Source organism: Gadus macrocephalus, chromosome 5 (genome assembly GCF_031168955.1).
Source record: "Gadus macrocephalus chromosome 5, ASM3116895v1".
NCBI lineage: Eukaryota > Metazoa > Chordata > Actinopteri > Gadiformes > Gadidae > Gadus > Gadus macrocephalus.
In genome coordinates, this window is record NC_082386.1 from 7,432,971 (window position 1) to 7,455,634 (window position 22,664).

At 47.4% G+C, this 22,664-nt stretch overlaps 2 protein-coding genes across 3 annotated transcripts in view; both read left to right on the forward strand.

Annotated features, from left to right (window-relative positions):
- The window catches only part of babam2 (BRISC and BRCA1 A complex member 2), a 55,307-nt gene extending 53,888 nt beyond the window's left edge, over positions 1 to 1,419 (forward strand). For both annotated transcript variants that reach the window (XM_060051948.1, XM_060051949.1), the window contains one exon: positions 459 to 1,419. In XM_060051948.1, the coding sequence (XP_059907931.1) occupies positions 459 to 522 (64 nt within the window). In that variant the 3' untranslated portion in view covers positions 523 to 1,419. The remainder of the gene's footprint in view (positions 1 to 458) is intronic.
- Positions 1,420 to 12,719: 11,300 nt separating this feature from the next.
- fosl2 (FOS like 2, AP-1 transcription factor subunit) lies at positions 12,720 to 22,177 on the forward strand. The gene is made up of 4 exons (XM_060051950.1): positions 12,720 to 13,434; positions 15,720 to 15,977; positions 16,562 to 16,669; positions 18,807 to 22,177. Exons 1-4 carry the CDS (start codon positions 13,303 to 13,305, stop codon positions 19,509 to 19,511), a joined length of 1,203 nt encoding a protein of 400 aa, XP_059907933.1. The 5' UTR covers positions 12,720 to 13,302; the 3' UTR covers positions 19,512 to 22,177.
- The last annotated feature ends 487 nt before the right edge of the window (positions 22,178 to 22,664 follow it).

Here is a 22,664-nt window from a genome sequence, read left to right on the forward strand (position 1 = left end):
TAGAAACTCCTTACCTGGTTGTAAATTGTATCCATATTCCATGGAGATCTTCAGATATACTGTAGAGGCTCGCTCAATCATTTCTAACCCCGCCATAAGCGAATATGTTGTATTTTCTATGATGCTGACAAATACCCAAGTCTCTCCAACAACTTCCAATTTAACTCTACATTTCATTGTGCAAACATTTAAAATCCCGACTTTGAAACGACATAAGGCCTGGGCAGGCACAATACATTATCTTCACAGGTCTACATTACAAACATAATTTCCAAATCAATTTCACTGTCATGTCTCATTCTGACTTAATCTGTTGGATAGATGTTTGTTTGCTGTTGCAGTTTAATGTTTTGTTTGTTTCTTATTGCTCACTGAATTGCTCTGCCATGTATCCTAACTATCTCTCTCTCTCTCTCTCGCTCTCTCACTCTCTCTCTCTCGCTCTCTCTCTCTCGCAGGGCTTACTTCAAGAGCTTCATCCCCCAGTTCCAAGAGGGAGCCTTTGCCAATGGGAAGCTGTAGTACTCTCAATCTTAACGGCATGCATGGAGAGTTGCCTGTGTGTGTGTGTGTGTGTGTGTGTGTGTGTGTGTGTGTGTGTGTGTGTGTGTGTGTGTGTGTGTGTGTGTGTGTGTGTGTGTGTGTGTGTGTGTGTGTGTGTGTGTGTGTGTGTGTCTGTGTGTTTGGGGGAGCAATGCCCACGCTTATGCGTAGGTGTATGGATGTATGTATGCGTGTCCGCTGCGTGAGCAAAGATGGGTTGCTAGCTTCTGTCCCCTCCAATACAATGATGGAAGTGGGGTCGGTGTATTTTCTCGCTTTGACACGGAAACCCTGTAGCAGAACGGGGGGAGGAGCTTTGGACTGGGAGGTGAGGAAGTCATTGTACCCACTCTCGGCCCTCTCCTTCTCTCTCTCGCTCTTTCACTCTTTTCCATCTATCTAGTCTTCTTTTTCCTCATTCTCTCTCACTCACTAACAGACGAACACACACACACTGATCAGTCTCTCTTTCTCTCTTTCTCTCTTTCTCTCCATCCCAAACCCATCAGAAATTTGACAGTTTAAGGCGTTTACTTGATAATTTCTTTAATATTTATTATATTCATCTATGGATGAAAAATTAAATACAGGGTTGGCACTATGTACGCTTGTCAAATTTGTTGTGTCGTAAGTTGCTTGTTTTGTTCGTCATCGTCGGATATCTTGGGTACGGGTTTGCTACCATGTGTATGTTTAAAGGCTCCCCAAACTGCACATGTCAAGGTTCAAATGTCAAATTTGCACCCTTCGTTTTTTTTATAAATCTTGGGAATGTCAGTGACTGACATGTCTAGAATATTGCTAAACACTTCATGTAAATGTCTCTTTTTTGTGTGTCACACTGCTTTTAATAAACAGTTTACCATCAGAAACTGACCTTTTTTATTCTCATCAATTGTCTCATGTTTTTGGTTTCCAATTAAATGCTGTTGTTTTTTTATTACCCCGTATGTTTTTTTTGTTAAAAGAGCATCATAAGGACACCAGAACGTACGTACGCACGCGCGCGCGCGCGTGCGCGCGTGCGCGCGTGCGTGCGTGCGTGCGTGCGTGCGTGTGCGTGTGTGTGTGTGTGTGTGTGTGCAGATCCCAGCGCGTACACGTCCTCCATGCGTGTCTGAGCGGCGGAGGCATGGCGTGCGCGTGCGCGTGTGCGTTTGTTTTTCATCATTACACATGAGGGTCACAGTTAGGGGTCTACTCTGGCCCGCGGCCAGCCCTTTGCTATATTTATTGTGGGTAATGCAGCAACTGTCAAGTCTAATTGGGAACTGTAGGGTGAATGTATCTGGGGCATTTAATAGCATCAAGGCGCTTAATAAAATAATTAAAACGGCAAGATTCTTTTTGTCTTTTTCGCTGCCCCACTCCATGCTTCTTGACGTAACCTTTCCCGACCCGCTTTCAGAACATCCACCACATCAGCCGCGGGACGTGCTGCCGCTCTTATTTTGGAGGGATGTAGGAGGGGCTGTACCATCTTGTACAAGTGGGGGGGGAGGGGGAGGGGGGGTTGGGGGTTTGCGTTTGGCGTTGACAGTTGCATGTGGAACTTTGTGACTTGTGACGACAAAGAGAATGTGTTGCTACGGTGGTTCATCTGAACCCCTCCGATGGTTAGCAGTTTAGGGATTAAGTTAGTGAAGTAACAAAAAAGATGGTCTAAATATGTAGACATGGATTATATACATATAAATATATAGAGAGACTGTTCTATTTATTTATATTTACATTAAATATATATTTTTATAGATACATTTTTACTAGGTTAAACGTTTACCTATATACAACATAAAATGTTTATTTATGATCGGCTTTTGATGATGTTTGTGTGATGGACGTTATCAACTAGCCAAGATCAATGCCATCAGGTGATTATATCAATCCAAATTCCATCCATTTTGGAAGTTTTGCTTTTCCAAGCCATGTATCTCTTATCTGGGAATAATTTAATATGTAGTTGTTATTTGGCATAGTAAGGGAAGCTAGCCTACCTTCACATCACTCTTCAGTGTAAATCTACGCACACAAGGCACCCACTGCTCTCTGCTGTGTCGGCAACGTCTTCTCTCTGCTAGTTGGCTTCTGCTGTGTTTTATCACTTCTCCATTCCCCCACTCCTCCACCATACCACCACCCCACCAACACACACTCCACCAGCAAACTGAAACAGAGCAGTCAGTCGGACACGGCGTGCTGATTCTTGATTGGTTCAACTAATGCCTTTAACGTGTCCGATTGCGTTGAGTCTTGTGTTGGTGGTCGCACATTTGGTGTGAGTGAGGCCGGAAATAGACAAAAATAACCCTAACCAATATAGAAAAATACTTTATTCCCTGGGTTAAAGAAATCCATATATATATATATATATGAGTTCCCCATGCGGGGTCAATATGTGCTGTGAGAAGGAAGGCTGGTGGACGGTATGCAAACAAGGCCCACCGCTGCACGGCTTCCGCAGATGCGCTCATCTCCTAAGTCTCGGGCGCTCTCTTTGATGTTGACCCGTCTCGACGTAAGCCCCTTTAAGCAGGTTGTAAACAGTTCCCTGGAACCATCAAACCGCCGCGCTCCGTTAACCCAGTGTCATCCTCCCCCTGACGGTCTCCGCCCCCCCTGCCCGCTTCCACCTGCGCTCCGCTCATCTCCGCACGCCGTTAAGCGACTTAGCGTGGATGCGCGCTTTGTGCAATGAGCCCACCCAGGTGCCTCTCGAGGTACCGTCTCTAGAGTCTAGACGATGGTGTTTCAGCTCCCAGTGCAGAGGTCTGCCATCCCTAAACGATGATCTCCCCCCTTCCAGATGAATATGTAAGGAGGCCGGACGGAATCATTAAAGGGGTAGATAATTAGCCAGGTAACTCTGGTTAGCGGGAATGATGACATCAATGAACTTGTACTTGTAGTTCATCACGCTGGTGTAAGGAGCTTCAGCCTCACCGTGGAGAATAGGATCGCCGCGGTCGGTGCGATGTCGAATGTGTGCTCCAGCTCGGTTCTGAGACGTTGTCATCAAACCTTAACTCTTTAACTTTACTTACCACCTCTTACTTACTTTATTATTCCTGCAACTCTTTTCAACTGATTAGGTCTAGTTTTTCCTTGGGGGATAATCTCGGAAAAAACTCAAACTGAGGAGGGAAGTTACGTGGGGCGTATGCTGACAAGGAACCCCTCCTCCTCTTCTTCCACCTCCTCCTCCTCCTCTTCCTCCTCCTCCTCCTCTGTGCGCTCGGAGCCCAGGAGGCAGGTGTCTCGGTGCTCACCGCGGAACAACAGTGGAGCGAGGAACATTAGCTAGCAATAGATTACCGCTCACCGGCGGGGCTGACAGCGCTATAAGCGGCCAGCTCCGGCGGAGGCAGTATGGACCTGCCAGCCAGCCCCAGGGAACTGACAAGTGTGTGAAACACGATCACTTAAAGCTCTGCCCACATCGGGGGATCCTTCCAGGGCCAAATACCCCCGAGTTATCGCTTTTGGCACGCGGCTCAGCCCAGCCGTTCACCTCACAGTCGGGGCAGCGAAGGCAGACGCAAAACTTTCAACGAGGGAAAGTGCATCGCATCCACCGCGGCCCAGTGCCCCCCATATCCCCCCCCCCCCCCCCCCGCCCCCCCCCCGGGTTAGGAGATATGCAGATACACTAAAGGAAAAGCGTTGGTTTTTTGTGTTTTTTTTGTGCTTGAGGAAAGCTACTGCCAAGCCGAATCACCGCCCTCGCGCCCAGAGACAGGAAACAGACGGGGCAGTGGCGAGCGGCGAGGCGGTAATGGGCCGGGAAGCGGGGCCTGGATGTGTCGCTGAGGCGGTGAAGAGCGGCTTTCAAGATTGTTTACTTTTGTCCGCCGTCAGCGTGTTCACGCCGCCCGGCCTGTCAGCCGCCGCCGCTGCTCCTCCTGATTACATATTTGGTTTGCAGTCGAACCGTCTTGACTTATTGCATGTCTCGGAGGGGCCCCAGTGAAAGGTTTGTGTGTGTGTGTGTTCGTGTGTGTGTGTGTTTGTGTGCGCGAGGGCACACAAAGTACACTTACTGTGCGGTAGTGTAGGCAGACTTTGTTTTGCGGTGTGTGATGAGACATGGCTGGAGATTGAGCGAGCTCAGAGGAGAGGGGGGGGGGGGGGGAGGATGATGAAACTGAGAGCCTTCCCATATTTCGTAAAGAGGTGTGCGTTTGTGCGCGTGTGTGTGTGTGTGTGTGTGTGTGCGTTGGTTGGGGAGAGGCTGGATTAACTGGCATTATAAACATCCGGTAAATTGGGATTTTTTTTTTTTTAAATGGCTGAAACATGGCAGAATGAAAACTGTTTCCTAGGTGATAACTGCACCTCGGTGGTTCCACAATGCAGCAGATCAGGCCTCAGAGTCCTGTCTTCTAACCTTTTCATCTTTTTCGCTGTTCCCTCTCATGTTCTTTTGGATGGCCGTGTGTTTGAGTGGGTGTATGTGTTGAATCCCACCCATCACAGGCTATCCCAAAGCCTTCTACTGGTGTGTTTTTTTTTGTAACACAAATCTATTAGTGCTCAGCAATGTAGCCATGAATCTATGTGCTTAATAAAAACAAACCAAAATGTTGAATAAGCAAATCAAGTCTCTTGTTTATGAAGAGGGAACCTTGGAATCATTTCATGTTTAGCAGTATATGTGGTGTCTTCCAGGGATATGAACATAACTACATTCCCCTCCCAGCACCTCACCCCGACACGCACACACACACATCACGGCGTGCGTGTGTGTGTTCGCATCACAGCACTCCTGTGCAGGTAGCATTTAGTCATTTTTTGTTTTCTTTAATAATTTCCGTGTTGACTGTATATTTAGACTCCCGCACACACACACACACACACACACACACACACACACACACACACACACACACACACACACACGTCCCTCCACCAGCTACCTGAGGAGGAGCTGTCAGTCTGGATTGGCGTGCTGTCAGGCAGTGGGGGGGTGGTGGGTGGGGGGGGTTCAGACGGTCCCTGGACACTGAATAGACCTGTCGGGTGAGATGACAGCTCAGCGCGCAGACAGCCACGCAGACAGGTACATGTTCTGTACCCCCCCCCCCCCCCCCCAACATACACAAACAACAACAAGGCCTCCCTCCTTAGATCTGAGGAAAAACCTTATATGAGAGAGAGAGAGAGAGAGAGAGAGAGAGAGAGAGAGAGAGAGAGAGAGAGAGAGAGAGAGAGAGAGAGAGAGAGAGAGAGAGAGAGAGAGAGAGAGAGAGAGAGAGAGGAGAGAGAGAGAGAGAGAGAGAGAGAGAGAGAGAGAGAGAGAGAGAGAGAGAGAGAGAGAGAGAGAGAGAGAGATTTGATTATGAATATATATGTGCAGGAAAAGGAGAGGCAGCCCACTAGTTGTGTGTGTGGCGGGGGGAACTATAGCCTTAGTCTCTGAGCCTTAGTGGATGTGATTGGAATTTGGTTGTTGTTGCCGCTTGCATGCCTAAAGTTATTCAGGCCAGCTAGAGCTGCTGCTATGGACAATGTCAGCTTCACATTTTGATGGGGGGCAGTGTGGGGGCACTTCTTATATGGCTTTGTTTTAGGGAAATTAAATTGTACGACTATGTCATGTGGGTCATGAGTCTGTTTCTGTTGATCTGCTAAAGGAGCAATCATGTAGCCTTCAATCTACTGCTGCCATTGATCTGATGCCACCACATGAGACACAGCTTGTCCAGGATCGGCACTTCAAGAGGAACGTCGGACCACACCATGTTCACCAGTCGGTTGGTCTTCTATCCTTCTTTGGGCGGCAGCAAAATCCCTATCACAGCATCCAGACCAGGGAAGCCATCCATTCTTAAGTCGTCCCCCCGATCAGTCAACCCCCAGCCTCTGTCCCCAGCCTCAGTCCCCTCCCCAGCCTCAGTCCCCTGCCCCAGCCTCAGTCCCCTGCCCAGCCTCAGTCCCCTCCCCAGCCTCAGTCCCCTCCCCAGCCTCAGTCCCCTCCCCAGCCTCAGTCCCCTCCCCAGCCTCAGTCCCCTCCCCCAGCCTCAGTCCCCTGCCCAGCCTCAGTCCCCTGCCTCCATCCCCTCCACCTGCTCTGCCATCACTGCATACAGCTGTAAGGTTGACGGTACTTTCAGGGTTACAATTGAGGCCCAGGTACTGAGTATGTCTGTGTGTCTGTGTGTGTAGGAGGGGGAGGGGGATGTATGGCCAGAGACAGAAACAGTGGCCGTTCTGCAGCAGCGAATGTGGACCGTGGGGTTGCTGGGAGGTGGGCGCAGAGAGGAGGGCATTCATGGTGTCAAGTCGGAGGGGGGGTGGGGCTTTTCAGTGGTGGGGGGGGGGGGGGAGGGGGCAGGCGGGCTCATGCCGAGTGACACAAACCCCCCTTGGCAGCCTAATTACATTTTCCACTTTCCCACACACTCGCATTAGCGCTCCGCTCAGCCGGAAGGAACGGACCGCAGGAGGACGAGCATCCACCACCATCAGACCCGACCCGTCTCCTCCTGAACCGCTGCGGCCCACACATCACCTTTGACCCCTTCCCATTCACACTCTCCCTAATCTCCACCCTCCCCGCCCAAACAGGCTTTATTAAGAAGCAAGACTGAATAAAGGATCTCTTTATACGATTCGCCCTTCCCAGCTAGCGGTCAGAACCAAGATGGCAGCAAGAAGGAACCAGGAAGGAACCAGGATGGCCACTAGGCAAAGGCCCCGCGCCACCACAAATGCATTCTCCTCTCCCCTGAGCTCCCTCCCATCTGATATGACATCATATTTTGGTAAATGTATTGTAGCATCATGATCAAGAGCATGCTCACCAGTGGGAAATACCGTTGACTGGTTGACGGTTACCAGATAATACGCAAAGGGTAAAGGGAAAATCCAAAAGAATATTGTTAGATAATATATAATTAATCCCACCAATATCTCACCAACAGTCATTCCATTGGCTGTGAGTTTGTAAAGTTGCCTTTCATCTGGAACAAACCTGGTTATGTCCGCTAATTTCGCCCCGTTGTATTCATCAATTGTAAATCTATGAAAGCTATTGGCCCACACTGTTTCAGTGCATCAAAAAAATAAAAATAAACAGAGAAGTAAGTGTGCATAATATGCCTTTTTCTCCCCACATGCATTTTTGGAGGTAATCCAACGACATGACATCCTTTTATTTACTACAACTATTGAGTCATATCGCAGACGCTGTTATCCGAAGTGACTCATAGTGAATTCATCGACATCATCTTATGGTGCAGGCATACGCCTTAGGCTAAACTGCAGATATTGTGAATCGAACCCATTGCCTTTTGACTGGGAGTGGCTACCACCCTGCCTACTGTTTAGCCAATACACTATATCCACCTTCCATATCTAATATTGTCCAACATAACTGGTGTTCGACACAGATGTTCATCATCCAATTGTATTCCCCCTGGACCTCAGAAAAATAACATTTTCTGGATCTTTCTGAGTTTTTGACCACCGATGGTGGTACATGACCTCGCTCGATCTAGGTCAGGAGCTGAGACCAAGCAGGAGCCATGGTCCGTGTTCCCGGGCCTCCGAACCCATTAACATTCCCGACTGACTCTCCGACTGCTGCCTTCTCGTAAATATCAACGGAGCAGAATGTTGACAGAGCGAGATAAAACCTCCCTATTGTGTGTTGGCCGTGGCTGCATGAGCAGCTTCTCCCAGACACGCTGCGCCACTACGTCGAGGACGGCCCAGAACAAGACGCAGAGGAGAACCCAGACACAATAACACGCGCAGGACGAGAAGCAGCCAGCGTTTTCCCTCTGTTGGGCTTCTCGCTTTGTTTTCACCAAACGTGTTCTCCCTCAGCCTTCACATGTTTTCCCCGCTCCCCGTGGAAACAGAGCGGCGGGCAGAGCGACGTCCAGTAAAGGTGGAAGTAGGAGACGAAGGAGGGCGGAAGGGTGTTGTTTTGCAGGTGGCTGAGTCCGCTGTTCTGTGCCTGTTCACAAATCTCCCTCCGGGTGGACCACCACCACCACCACCACCTCCACCTCCACCCGCCGCCTTCTTTCTTCTCTCGCTAGTTGGTTCATTTCTTCCACCGACCCCCCCCCCCCCCCACACACACACACACACACACACACACACACACTCCAACATTTCCTCTTTTCTTTCTCTCTCGCTCTCTGTTTACGCCACGTTCCATTCTTCTTCGTTGTTTTTGTTTTTTCTCGGGGCAAAGACTTTCTGGGTGACGCACTTCCTTTCATTGTATCAGGAACTGATACCCTAATGGCTGCACATACAGTTACTGTCAGTGTGTGTATATGTGTGTATATGTGTGTGCGTGTGCGTGTGTGTGAGCGTATGTGTGTGCGCGTGTGTGTTTGTGTGTGAGTGTGTATGTGTGTGCGTGGGCGTGTTTGTTTGAGCCCCTATGACCTGAAACCATGTGTACATGTTTCTGTGTGTCACTTCTCCTCCACACTCCACTTTCGGCCTTCAAAATGACATAGGGTTATGAATCAACTCCACTCCACTCAACTCGCACACACACAAAAGTAACTGGCTTGTATTCTCGTTATGGGGAACCTCATATTGGATTATGTGCTGCAGAGAGAGAATGCACAATATTAACTTAGTTTTCAAGTGTTGGTGCCCAGTACACTGTGATGCAGTGATGCAGGTCAGCAGGTTTCGTTCCCTGCCCACAAAGAAATAAGCAACAAAACATTTGGTTGCTATGTTACAGCCTTCATTGAGATAGACTGGGTCATCCCCACCTTCTAGCAATTCCCGATGCATCTCCTCCTCCCACTTTTTAGGGCTTAGGGAAAGTGGGCAAGAAGTGGCAAATGTGCTCTCTTCAATACCGCTATGTTGTTTCATTTCCGGCACATCGGTTTGTATTCCCAGTGTGCAAACCTACAAAAAAAGAAGTAAACAATGTTGGTTTGTGGCTTACCTATTTTTTGCTCTATTTTCAGTGTTTGTGCATTTGTTATCAAAAAACATTTTGTGGAAATATCAATCATAATTAGAATGTACAATTATAAACATTATATTAACCTTGCTTCTATAATTCAGCAAAACAATAATGGTTGAATCAGTAGACAGCAGTGTTAAAGGAAGCTTCAGAGAACTATGGAACACAAATGGAACACATGAGTATGAGTTCCATTATGTCAACAACATGTATGAATGTGTTACAAAGGCATCGAGAGGTTGTTCCGCGGCCAGGCACATTGACGTGTCGAGGAAATTGGGCAACACTGTTCACCGCACAGATTTGAACATGATTGGTTTCACAGCAGCGTGTGTGGCCAATTAATTCATATTCTATACTCTTCACAATACCACACTCCTGGGGTCAAGAATGCTCAAATTATACTCCTGTTCACTTTTGAGATGACTGATTTACATGCGTCGTCAAGGTAACGGTCAATGAAAATGAGGTAGTTGGGTTGGTTTTTAAAACGCAGCTGCTCAGTCTACAGGAAATCCGACCTTTTGGAAATGTCCTTCTGTGAATGTTATTTTTTTTCATGATGCTGTTAACATAACAGGAAATAATGAAGAAACAACATTAGATATTTCAACATTTTGACTGAATTCAATTCAATTAAATTTAATTTGTATAGCTCTTAATCACCGGTACATTCTCAAAGGGCTTAACAGGCCAAATATTTTCGTCCTGTCATTCGATCAATTGCCCTGCAGTGCGTGTGTAGACTGATCGTAGCATAAGAGCCATGCAGGTCATCATGTTGCAATGTTATCCAGGTCAGGTTATTAAATCTCAACTTGGCAGGTGGAGGAGGCTGAGAAACAAATAATTAATAAAAAGAGACCGAAAAATAAGTAGTAGCCTAAATATAAGTTATTACCAAATTGTAAAAAAAAATAGGTGACATTTCTACTGGGAAAATATCTTATTACCACTCATTGCTAATGGGTTTTTTCCCGATTTTTTTTGCGCCCCACTAATTTGATCATACAGGCATACTAGGCTATTTTTTGTTAGCTTTGTTAGACCACTAGTGATTTACCTCGGAAATGAAAAGGTTGCACTTATGTAATCCGTGTTCAATTAGCAGAAGTGTCCAGGCAGCGACTCACAGGAGCTATTAACCGGCTAACACGGCCTCTCCCTCCTTCTCCTGCGCGGCAGGACTAGAGATCAGGCCAGGGTCCATCCTTCCCCGTCTACGTCACGGCTGTCTGTGGCCAGAGGCGGACCTCCCTGGACGCTCGTTGCACGTTAGCATAGGGCCCCTGCAAATCGAGCAGGGCCCCGCAAATTGTGTAAGCCCCCCCAGATCAAATCAAGGGCTCGATATTGAAAATTGAATGAGGAGATGAACCGTAGCTATCCTGACATGAGAGAAAAGCACACCACCACAGTGAACTTTGCTGGACTTTTCGCCTGACCAAGTTTGAGTGAAATAGTTATTTATTACGTTTATTGGATGCCCAGATTCTATAGAAAATATTCTGTTGAATTAATGTTGTTTGTTTATACCTCATTCTGAAACAAAATGTTTTGAAAGGATGGAGGATCTTAGTTGGAGCACTGGGTTCGGTTGTGAGGTGTATCTCTATGGCAATGGCAGATGTTTTACATGGCTCAGGAGTCAGGTAGGAGGCCCCCCTGAGTAGATGCACACATTGATCTTGGCTCACGAGTCATCTACATAATAGCAGGCCTATATACAGATTTTCTCAGTAGAAAGCCTATATGATAATGGCAATTATCGGCTGCAAACCCCCCACATGCGTAAATGTAGCCCTGCGATTCAATACAAAGCCAAAGACAAGACAGACCTCGAATAATGATTATCAAATGAACGTTTAGCAGTGTTTGCATTATCCATCAGCATCACACACTCTAAAAGATCTTTCCAGGTATGCTGTTGCTCTGACCAATAGGCCTGTACACAATTAGAACGAATATTGAATGGTTATTAGGCTGCTCCTCGATATTCTGATTGGATTTGCTTAAAGTTAAATTGTCGCTTAAGGTTTTGAAATACCGAAAGCACCTCCCTCGTAAGTAGGACTACTTCTCGCGTTAATTGAAACAGGTCAGTAGATTTATTTGGAAGGGCGCGCAACAAACAGCGGTAATAAGGCTGCAGAATAACCGGCTATGTGGCAAACAGATTAAAATAGGAACCATCCCAGATAGGATTAGATTTAATGTCCCATTTCATATCGGTAACATGTCGTTTTCTGGGCGTTGTGCCCTTGTTAAGAGGTGCGTCCGATCTTAAATTAGTCTCCATTTAATTTTAATCCAACCACCAGCAACACCTGCGTGGTAGAGCGTCTTGTTCCCCGCACAATGCAGTTCTAACGGCAAGAAGATTGACACTTTCTTTCAATAAAGATCTTCAGGCTTTATTGAGATAACCAATACGCCTTCGTACTAATATTATTTCTGATTCAATGTAACTCGCCAGCCTTCCCAAATGCTGGCAATGGCACACCATCATCCGATCTCTTCTACTCTGACGTCGTTTCGTGTGCCGTCTCTTTCTCCTTTAGCAGCCAAAAGCCTATCTACGAGATGAGATGTCATTACATTGCGCCAATATTTAGTCAACGAATAAGTATAATAATTATGTTTTATAGTCCTTTCTCTCGAGTCTATCCTATGGCAGTCCGTATTGTCTGCACGGGGCAGAAGAACATCAAGCGGGCTTTAACTGTGTCCAAAGTACGGCGAGCGAGGGGGAGTGTTGCCAGATTGGGCCAAATTTCCCGCTGCCCTTCCACCTGCCTCCGGGTTTAACAGATTGAGCGGAAACTCTGGCCCAATCTGGCAACACTGGCAAGGGGAGGGAATCCCTCCACTGTCTGACGCTCCTTTTTACCAAGGAAACCCGCATGCGTTCTCTGACGCAACTGCCCATTTTAGGAAGCATGCGTCAATGGGCTGTACCAAAACAAGAAAACGGTGGACGCGAAGGGAAACATAAACTGAAATACCAGCGTGGGCGTTCCAGACATCGAGATACGATTGTTTATCTTATTTGAAATACATATTTTAACACTGGGATGGGACTCTTGCGTATTTTTGTCAAGTATTAGGCTAATTCCAGGATTTGCATCTCCCGACGCGGCGCCTGGACAAACGTGACCCCTCCCTGGTTGCAGTGGCGACGCCCAGAATGTGACGTGCACAGTTTCGTTGGCGTTGAAAAGCGGTCGCGCTTCTACATAGTGCCATTGAAGTGAGTCATCTTTAGGAAGTGTGGAAAGGAGGAAAGAAAGAAAAAAAAGTTAGATCTGTTCCGTGCACGGCAGGTAACAGCGATAAGGTCTGTAATAGAGAAAAAAGACGAGGGAAATTATACCTAGTCGAGCTTTTTAAACGACTCTCCACCTGCGTGAGTCACATCCCATTTCAGGTTCACCTGAAGGCGCGTCGTTGCTTGAGGTGTGCTGGCCTACTTTACTTAGAAGTTTGCGCACATCACAGGCAACACATCTTTCAAACTTTTGTAGTGGACTTATGACTTAAGGACTAGTCGAGTCTTAAAAAGAAAAATCGCAATTACGTGCGATGCCAATGCTATTCATCTATTATTACTAGGGCGTAAAAGTCATTCGCTTCAATTAATTTAGAGGAACATAAATGCACTCAGGAGTTTTCCACCACTCTTCTGGATATTCGAGATAACGTCTTGAGAATCAAAGGATTTCACCGCTGCCCTCTCCCACCGTCGAGATTTGTTCCAAGGCTTCAGAGCTCCCCGCAGTAGTCTACTGAAGTCTTCCTCCCTCTCCTGGATCATGTACCAGGACTACTCCGGGAACTACGACACCTCGTCCCGCGGCAGCAGCAGCACCTCTCCGGCCCAGCCAGAGTCGTTCACCAGCGGCAGCAGCACGATCGGGAGTCCGGTCTCTACCTCCAACTACCAGGTATGGCTCGCAACAACACATCACGGCGTTCCAAAACATTACAAAGAAAATAAACATGACAACCGTTTTAATGTAGGCGGTTTTCTGTAAACATTTGACCAGAATATTCATAAAACACACACACATTTCTATGTGCATAAGATGTGTGCCAAAACCTTTTATCTTGAAGAACGTGGACGAACGCAATGACCCGTTTGATCAGTGACTGGACTGATGCGTAATACATCGCCTTTACGCACTGCTTTGGGTTCGTGAGTGGTCGTAGTTTGGATTAGGATGACTCGGACTTTTAGTTTTGGTGGTAGTCCAAGATCTGCGCTTCGAAACAAAAACCAAACTAGCCTTTACAAGTTGGGAACCACCGATCAGTTACATTGCGCATTAGATATGCAGTGCACGCTGTGGATGGGGTGAATTGTTCTAGCGGTAGTTTGGGTCGAACATATGGCCTGTTGAAGTGCTTCTTGATTTGACAGTTCGTTATGAATTCTGTTTTATTGGACCGAGGCTTCTGTTCTCTGTCGACCGCCAGAGAGCCAGAGCTCTGTGCGCATGTATTCCCCCTTTTTAGAGCGTTTTACGCACAACTACATACAAAACAAGAATTGTACAAAACGATCAATTCATAACAAACTAGAACAGTTCAATGACCATTTAGGGCTAGGCATCGATGGGCACCAACGCGCACACAATTTATGAATTTAACCAAACCATTGTACGCCTGTGCCAAAGCGCTGTCGGGTTGCGCGACGGCGGGATTTGACGTCTTTATACGCATTGCGAGGTTCAAATACGGGGTTAGGCCTCCATAGAGGCTTAAACATGTCGCACCTTGAAACAACAGTTTAATCGTCGTGCCCTGCGAATTTACCTAACAACCAAACACTCCGGGGAAAGACAAAATGTACCAATACGGGGTGCTTGTCAGTTCAGCAAAACTTGTTTCGGGCCAATGCACATCGTGTTGGCCTACATCTGTTTCTACTGCTAGTGCCCGTTTGGAAATCATAGGGTAGGCTGGGAATCCGGGAAATTAACAAGTGCTGGCACTGTTGCACGTTATTGCGCAGCGGCTTCTCTGGAAATCTCCAGCCCAATAATAAGCCCTGACTGTAAAGCAATCCTTGATAGAGACGTGACGTCACCTTCAAGTTTTGCCTCACCGCTTCCCATTAAACGATTGTGTTCTCTTGGGGTACATAAAGATAATTGCCTTTCATCTTGCCTAACACACACACACACACACACACACACACACACACACACACACACACACACACACACACACACACACACACACACACACACACACACACGCGCAATAAACTTCCACGCTGGCGCACACGCACCCCTCTCCCCCTCCACCCCCCTCTCTAAATTCCAGGCTGCTTCCCGCTTTACTGGAACTTGCTCGTTGTTTGCACGTGGCTAACAAAATCTGCCGGTGACTCACTGGGAAAACAATGTGGGACTAGTGGGAAGATGGTGGGACGTAAATCAGAAAAAAGTGCGTGGAAAAGGAGGTGCGTGCGAAAATCTTGTAGGCCCATTATATAGATAGGCAACAAGACATGTCTGAAGCAGGAAGTAACGCTGACCGATGGACGCGGCGAGTATTGCACAATACAAGCCCGATCCCCTGCCTTTCATGTTGTTTACCCATAAGAGAACCGTTCCGGAGAGCTGCACACTTTTTGTATTTCAATATACGGACCATCGGTGTGACTTCATCCTCAAGCAGCTTGCCTTATCAGCACAACTCTTATCAGTCATTTGTCGTTTACGTCTATCATGACGAATCTGTTTATTTTTACCATGAATAATCTGTTCCACGCTCATTTCCTTTCCGTGTAGCTCAGGGGGGCTTTCGGTGTGCACCGATAGTGTATAGTGGAGAGAACATGCATTAGCGGGTCCGGCAGGGGGGCTTTTCCCGGCGCGTATCACCACGTTCCACTCCAGGGATTAAATGTGTGAAAGTGTTTTCACTCATACGTGGGCTGGATCATTACTCAAAATGGCTCAAATGCTGAACACGGTATGAATTTGATTGAGGCAGGTGGCTCTTTGTTGTGTGTATGTCCGTGTTTTGTCGATTGAGCTGTCAAGGAGTAGTAATAGAGCATGGGATGGAGGGGGTTGGGGGTGTTGGATGAAGAACGCTACAATGCTCACAGGATTAGGCGCACCAAAACATGCGTTGATATGACACAGAGGGCTCGCATCTAACATCTCTCTCGCTCTCTCTCTCTCGCTCTCTCTCTCTCTCTCTCTCTCGCCCGCAGAAGTACAGGGCCGACATGCCCGGCTCCAACAGTGCCTTCATACCTACCATCAATGCCATAACGACCAGCCAGGACCTCCAGTGGATGGTCCAGCCCACCGTCATCACCTCCATGTCCAACCCGTACTCCCGCTCCCACCCCTACAGCAACCACCTGACCAGTGGGCCAGGCCTGCTGGGCCACCACAACCCGCTGGCCAGGCCCGGCGTCATACGCTCCATCGGAGACACCCGCGGACGCCGCAAGAGGGACGAGCAGGTGAGAGAGAGAGAGAGAGAGAGTGAGAGAGAGAGAGAGACGAGGACAGAGAGACACACAGAGAGGCACAAAGAGAGAGAGACACACACACACACACACAGATAGAGAGAGAGAAAGACCGAGAGAGAGAGAGAGAGAGAGAGAGATGCAATGATGATGGATTCAAAATACGTTTTTGCATCTTCGCATCTTCAAGTGCGTACCATCGTGTTAATGGGCTTATAGCGATGGGGGGATTCTCACCACATCGCTCCAGTCCTTTCCCCCTGTACGGGTGCCGTAACCAACGCCGGCTTTAGACACATATTTCATGGAGGTATTTGTTATGTCAGAGCCCAAACAACTGGGCTGTTGTCCTGTGCAGTCATCAGTACATGATTAAGGTAATTCCATAGCGCCACGGTGTATTATCCAAAGCACCTTTAACATTGTCAGCGATAATCACTGTCTCGAAGCACTCACTAAAGGTTTCAGAGTGTGTGTGTGTGTGTGTGTGTGTGTGTGTGTGTGTGTGTGTGTGTGTGTGTGTGTGTGTGCGCGTGCGTGTGAAACATACTGAACTAGTTTGCTGTGCGTGTCCTCAGCTCACCCCCGAGGAGGAGGATAAACGGAGGGTTCGCCGCGAGAGGAATAAGTTGGCCGCAGCGAAATGTCGCAACCGCAGACGAGAGCTCACCGAAATGCTGCAAGGGGTGAGTTGAGCTGCGTGCGCACACAACGCCGAACACGCACACCTGTCGGATACAGCGGCGTTGAGGATGACGATGAGGATGATGATGACAATAATGTTGAGGAGGAGGGGGAGTAGGAGGAGGAGGAGGAGGCTGGTTGAGGAGGAGCAGAAACCGGTTCTGTTAGCTTCTTGTACTTGCAGAAGTTCATCGGGTTTAGTTGAGGGTTCCATGCTCTAGTGGGGATTCTTCCCCCACTCCTTTTATGTGTGTGTGTGTGTGTGTGTGTGTGTGTGTGTGTGTGTGTGTGTGTGTGTGTGTGTGTGTGTGTGTGTGTGTGTGTGTGTGTGTGTGTGCGCGTTTGCCAAAATGCGCAAGTCTTCGTGTCAACACTTGTATTTTTTACGATTTACGTTGTACTCCTCACTTTTGTGAGACCAGCTCAACACTATGCCTCACGGCTTCAACAACATCTTAAACAGTGTTAGGAGTCTCAAAGCACAATTCGTTTATGCCTGATGAACTTCAGACATTTCCTCCTGATTTCTTTTTAGCACACGCCTTCCTCAGAACGCACCAGCCTCCATTCCATCGCACTGGTTTGACTGGTGCTCCACGTGTGACAGAGACCGAGGCACGGAGAGAGAGAGAGAGAGAGAGAGAGAGAGAGAGAGAGAGAGAGAGAGAGAGAGAGAGAGAGAGAGAGAGAGAGAGAGAGAGAGAGAGAGAGAGAGAGAGAGAGAGAGAGAGAGAGAGAGAGAGAGAGGACAAGGACGATGAAAAGCTGTTTTGTTTTGGTGCTGTTGTAGACAGAGGTACGGCTTGTCTTGCTTGGCAGCGAGTGACAGATTCTAAATAGACTAATTAGCTCAATTACAGTGAGGTTGAGCTTGTCAGCCCCCTCTCCCTACCCACTGACCCATCCCCCCCCCCCCCCCCCCCCGCCGGAATGGAATGCGCTGTAGGCAGCTGTCTCTGTGAATGCGGGACTTTTTTGGTTGGAAATGGGGCTCATTTCTAGTCTCGACCACATATGTACTGACGTGCACGCATCACTCTGTGATGTGCATCTCTCTCACGCACGCACACGCACACACAAACACTCACTCATCAACACAGACATGTTCACACGCACACACACGAATGTTCACACACACACACACACACACACACACATACAAACAAATATACAAACGCTCACATGCAAGCACACATATACACAGATGTATCCAGACACATAAAAACTTGCTCACATGCAAGCACACTGATACACAGATACACACGCACACAGTTGCATACACACACACACACACACACACACACACACACACATTGCCACCACAACTATTGCTCCCAGGGAAAAGACTACGCCCCTTGTGCTTTGGCAGCACTATCTATTCAAATTCCGAATAAGGAAGATATTTCTCCCAGCTGTGTGAAGAGGGACGATATGTACCAGCGACTTCAGGAGCCGATATCCTCCCGTAGAGTTCAGCACGGCGTCAGCTCCGTCGCGCCTCCTGTCCTGTGGTTTATTCTCCCCCCTCCACTTCCGCATACCTTTGCCCCTTAATCACCTCTCAGACGGTTGGTGCGTGTCTGTGATTATCTGTCTTTATCTGCCCCAGTCTGCCTTAGTGACTAGAATCTTTTAAAGAGTCTGCCTTTGTTTTCAGACAGATTCATGGTGTGCGACTTTGACACACCCGTGTTTCAAAGCCGCACACCATGAATCTGTCTGAAACCATACAACACTGTATGGTATTGTTATGAGTTCAAGACCACATCATACTGAGACCGATAAAACCTGCTGGAAATAACTCACTCTCGGCGAGAACGCTGTTAGATAAGATGTTTTGAGCATGCTTATCTGCAGATTAAATTCCCATTGAGTTGCCCCGCTGTTCGGGGTTGTCAGAGAAAACTTAAGCTAACAAACAGTGCCCTCTGTTGGTGAGATATAGCAATGCACATGATGCCAGCCATGCTTTGTGGTCCAGATTAGTTGTGATACCGTTTTCAGATGCAGATGTATTTATTAGGAATCTGAACGCGATGATCACATGATTGTGACACAGATCGTCAATAATCAATCAAGGATACTTTCGGCCCCTGGTGGTTCCCGGTCGCTCATGCATTGCCGTTGTTGTCCCCGCAGGAGACTGAGAAGCTGGAGGAGGAGAAGGCGGACCTGCAGAAAGAGATCGAGACCCTGCAGAAGGAGAAGGACAAGCTGGAGTTCATGCTGGTGGCCCACAACCCCGCATGCAAGCTGCCCGCCGACGACCACCTCCACCAGGGGGCCCACCACCACCACCACCACAACAACAACAACAACCACAACCACAACAACAACCACCACCACCAGCAGCAGCACCAGCAGCAGCAGCAGCAGCAGCCGCAGCACCACCACCACCACCACCTCCACAACCAGCAGCAGTGTGCGCCACTGCCCCTCACCATGCGCTCCAGCCTGGGACCCCGGGCGCCCGTCAACGCCGTGGTGGTGAAGCAGGAGCCCGACGAGGACGACAGCGAGGAGGAGGAGGTGGAGATGGATGTGGAGATGAGCGGCAAGCCCCAGCGCTCCGTCATCAAGCCCATCTGCCTGGGCGGCGGCGGCGGCGGCATCGGGGGCATCATGGGGATGTACTGCACCGACGGGGACAGCCTCAACACGCCGGTGGTGGCCGCCTCCACACCGGCCTCCACGCCCAGCGCCCCCAGCCTCATCTTCACCTACCCCAACCTGCTGGAGCCCGACAGCCCCTCGGCCACCTCCGAGTCCTGCTCCAAGGCCCACCGCCGCAGCAGCAGCAGCGGGGACCAGTCCTCGGACTCGCCCACGCTGCTGGCCCTCTGAGAGGCCTCTACCGGAGGGGAGGAGGGGGGGAGAGATGGAGAAGAGGTGGTTCGCCCCCCCCCCCCGTCTGGTGACATACTGCACTGAGGTTGAGATCTGAAACACAACACTGTTGAATGCCAAAGTGTTTTGGGGGCACACACGCTTACGCGCATTCCACCTGGCGGCCGGAAGGAAAGACATTCAAGAGCACAAAAGAAAATGAACGTATTTTTTGGTTGTTTTTTTTTTTCAAAGAGGAGAGAGAAAGTCCAGATCAAGCGGAACGGGCTGAGCTGTTTGCTTGCCCCCGGGAGAGCCATCAAGGCTATGCTGCTTGTTCCTACTTTTTTAATTATGCTTTCGTATACCTTTTGATTTAGTTTTTTTTTTTGGTTTAAATATGTCAGATAAAAACACGCACCTATCTCAATGGGTGTCGTCCCTTCTCCATTTCAACCTGAGTGTCAGCTTGTTTACATAACAGATGAATTTGAAGTTAACTGATGCCTATTATCAGGCAGTCATGAATGGAGATGATCATACATCCAAGGGCAAAATTAAGAATATCAATATTTTTATAAACCATGTTAGAAAAGCCATGTGGACAACACTTGCACTCTGCCAAGATCAATCAATTTAAATATGTAAACGAGGACAGCTTTACTCTGCGTTCTCTCTCTCTCTCTCTCTCTCTCTCTCTCTCTCTCTCTCTCTCTCTCTCTCTCTCTCTCTCTCTCTCTCTCTCTCTCTCTCTCTCTCTCTCTCTCTCTCTCTCTCTCTCTCTCTCTCTCTCGCTCCCTCTCCTTTTTTTAAATATTTACTTCAGTCGGACGTCGGTCCTGGGGGTGGAGGTGTGTGGATGTGCTCGTGGACATTGTTGATGTAATTCCCGTCTCTTTTTTGACAGTAATTGATACCCTGTGCTGGTACATACTTCTTCTGGAGAACCTCGCCCTCCCTTATCTCTGCCTGTAGAAAAGCCCCAACCAGCCACTGCCGTGCCTGGAACCACTCAGTGTTGCAAAAGGATACGAGCCAATTTTATATTGACACCCCGCTCCTCGGTTTCGCCATAGCGTTGGATGGCTCCACCTCGCAGTGGTTTATCAATGTTGCTTCAGTGATCTTGTGTTTTAACGTTGACCAGGTGTGCAGGAAGTGTCTGTGATTTATTTTCTATTTTCGACCATTGATGTCAGGGATGTTCCCTCATGTTTAGTGGACCCCCCCCACACCTGCTCATCCCCACCCAGCAGGACTCCAGGAGTCTTCACTGTCGTGATGGAGGGGAGTTGAATCCATGCCATGTTTTGATACAGCCGTGTTGCTGTGCTGCGCTGTGGAGGGGATGCATTCGCACAGACTCGTCTTGTCGGGATGATTATACTTTGTTGTTTTTTTTTGCTTGGACTTTTGGAAGAAATAATAACCCTGATAATTTAAAAGAGCTCTGCTGGATTTTGTATTTTTTTGTTGTTGTTTCTTGCGAATTCTCTCAATACTTTCTTTTCCCACAGTGAAGTTTTTTTTAATCCATTTTCAAATAGCCTCTCAAGGCAAGCAGGTTTTAAAAAAGCCCAAAACAGTTTGTATTACATGTGTCATGTATGCCGTGATCCGTCTGTCAGTGCTGTTCACCTTAATAATAAAAGCAAAGCCACTACTCCTGCCAGCTTACAATGATGTCACTCTAAATGCACCTTTCCTTACTAAGGGTGATCATTTAAGATTTCAGCTTCACTGCAGATTTCAGCTCATGTAAGGATGTTTTGGTGTACCTATACCAACCTTCTCAATACTGGGTAGAGACGTTGTCACTAGTGGAAGCCTTATTGGCTCATATGCAATGTCACTCAAGGCAACTAATTAATTTTAGACGATGGCAAGGGATTAAACACTTGGGAAGACTGGCGCAAGACAGAATACCTGAGGGTCTACAAAACACTTATTGAAGCAAACAAACTTAAAATTGCAAAAGATGTTGTGAGAATCTCAAGGGGGTATGGATTTTATTAAATAAAAAATCACCAAGCACTGAGACGAATAGAGAAACTATATTTAGGACTTATTTGTTTTCCTCAAACATTCCTCCTATAGTGTAAATTCAGGGGTTACCTTTACCTTTTATAAATATAAATATATAAATATATTTTTGTCGATGTTGATGTCAATAATGGAAGAGAGAGCGAGAGCGAGCTGAGACCTTTGTTGTGCTGGATGCAGCAAATGGACTTTGACATTGAATTTAAAGACTGCTGCTGTAATGTGTAAAGGTTTTGTTTCGAAGGAACGTGCCATCTGTATTTATCTTGTGATGAGTCTTTAGTTATGGTATCAAGCGGATACAACAGGGGGAAAACAGCTCAACTCTACATTGGAAACATGTGACATAAATTGATACCAAAAAAAGCCATTATTGTGGGTGAGTCTGCTATGTCTGTACGTGTAGGTTTCAATCGATCCTTCGATCCCCTTAGAAAAACATAGGAAAGCCATTGACTGTAGATCTTTTACTGTACATGTAATCTACTGTCTACTGCCTGTTTTCAACTACTATTACTTATTTTCCAAATGCTTTAACTGTTTTAAAATGATTCAAAATCAATAAAAAAAAACAGCAATATGTAAAGCCAGTGTTTGTTAATTTAAAACAATAATAATAAAAACATTTTGAAATGCACAAATGCTTGTTGCCGTTTTATTGATTGATTCATGGATAATCTCAACCATATTTCTACCATGCAGTGAAACGTATTTGAAATTTTTGCATTCAACATGTCCATTTTAGTGTCAAGTATCATTATGTACATTGTTTCTGTCTGGTGTAGGGTCCACCCACAGAGATAGGAACGGTAACACTCTGGAAACCCGGGTTCGACTCCCGCTGATATTTCCATTTAACCAAAATGTATGTTTTAAACGTTATCATATCTATTCCACCGTCATATATAACCTCGTACCAATTTGTCTTTTCTAATCTCCATGGGGAAGCTGAGACAAATTGCCTAACGCTCTGGAAACCCGAGTACAAGCATGGACCTATTAAAGAAAGGACAGCGGACTAAAACATGTCCGCCCATTCATTCCATGGACCTATTAAAGAAGGGCTACTGATTTGATGTTTTTTCTTCTGTGAATTGCAAACTCAGGGGTAATCTCCAACCAAGGCCA

Bases quoted from the DNA above. Each gene is read 5' to 3' on its own strand.
- fosl2 (XM_060051950.1), top strand. From the start codon at position 13,303: ATGTACCAGGACTACTCCGGGAACTACGACACCTCGTCCCGCGGCAGC. The intron at 13,435-15,719 runs GTATGGCTCGCA...TCTCGCCCGCAG, and splicing joins TCTCTACCTCCAACTACCAG to AAGTACAGGGCCGACATGCC. The intron at 15,978-16,561 runs GTGAGAGAGAGA...GCGTGTCCTCAG, and splicing joins GCCGCAAGAGGGACGAGCAG to CTCACCCCCGAGGAGGAGGA.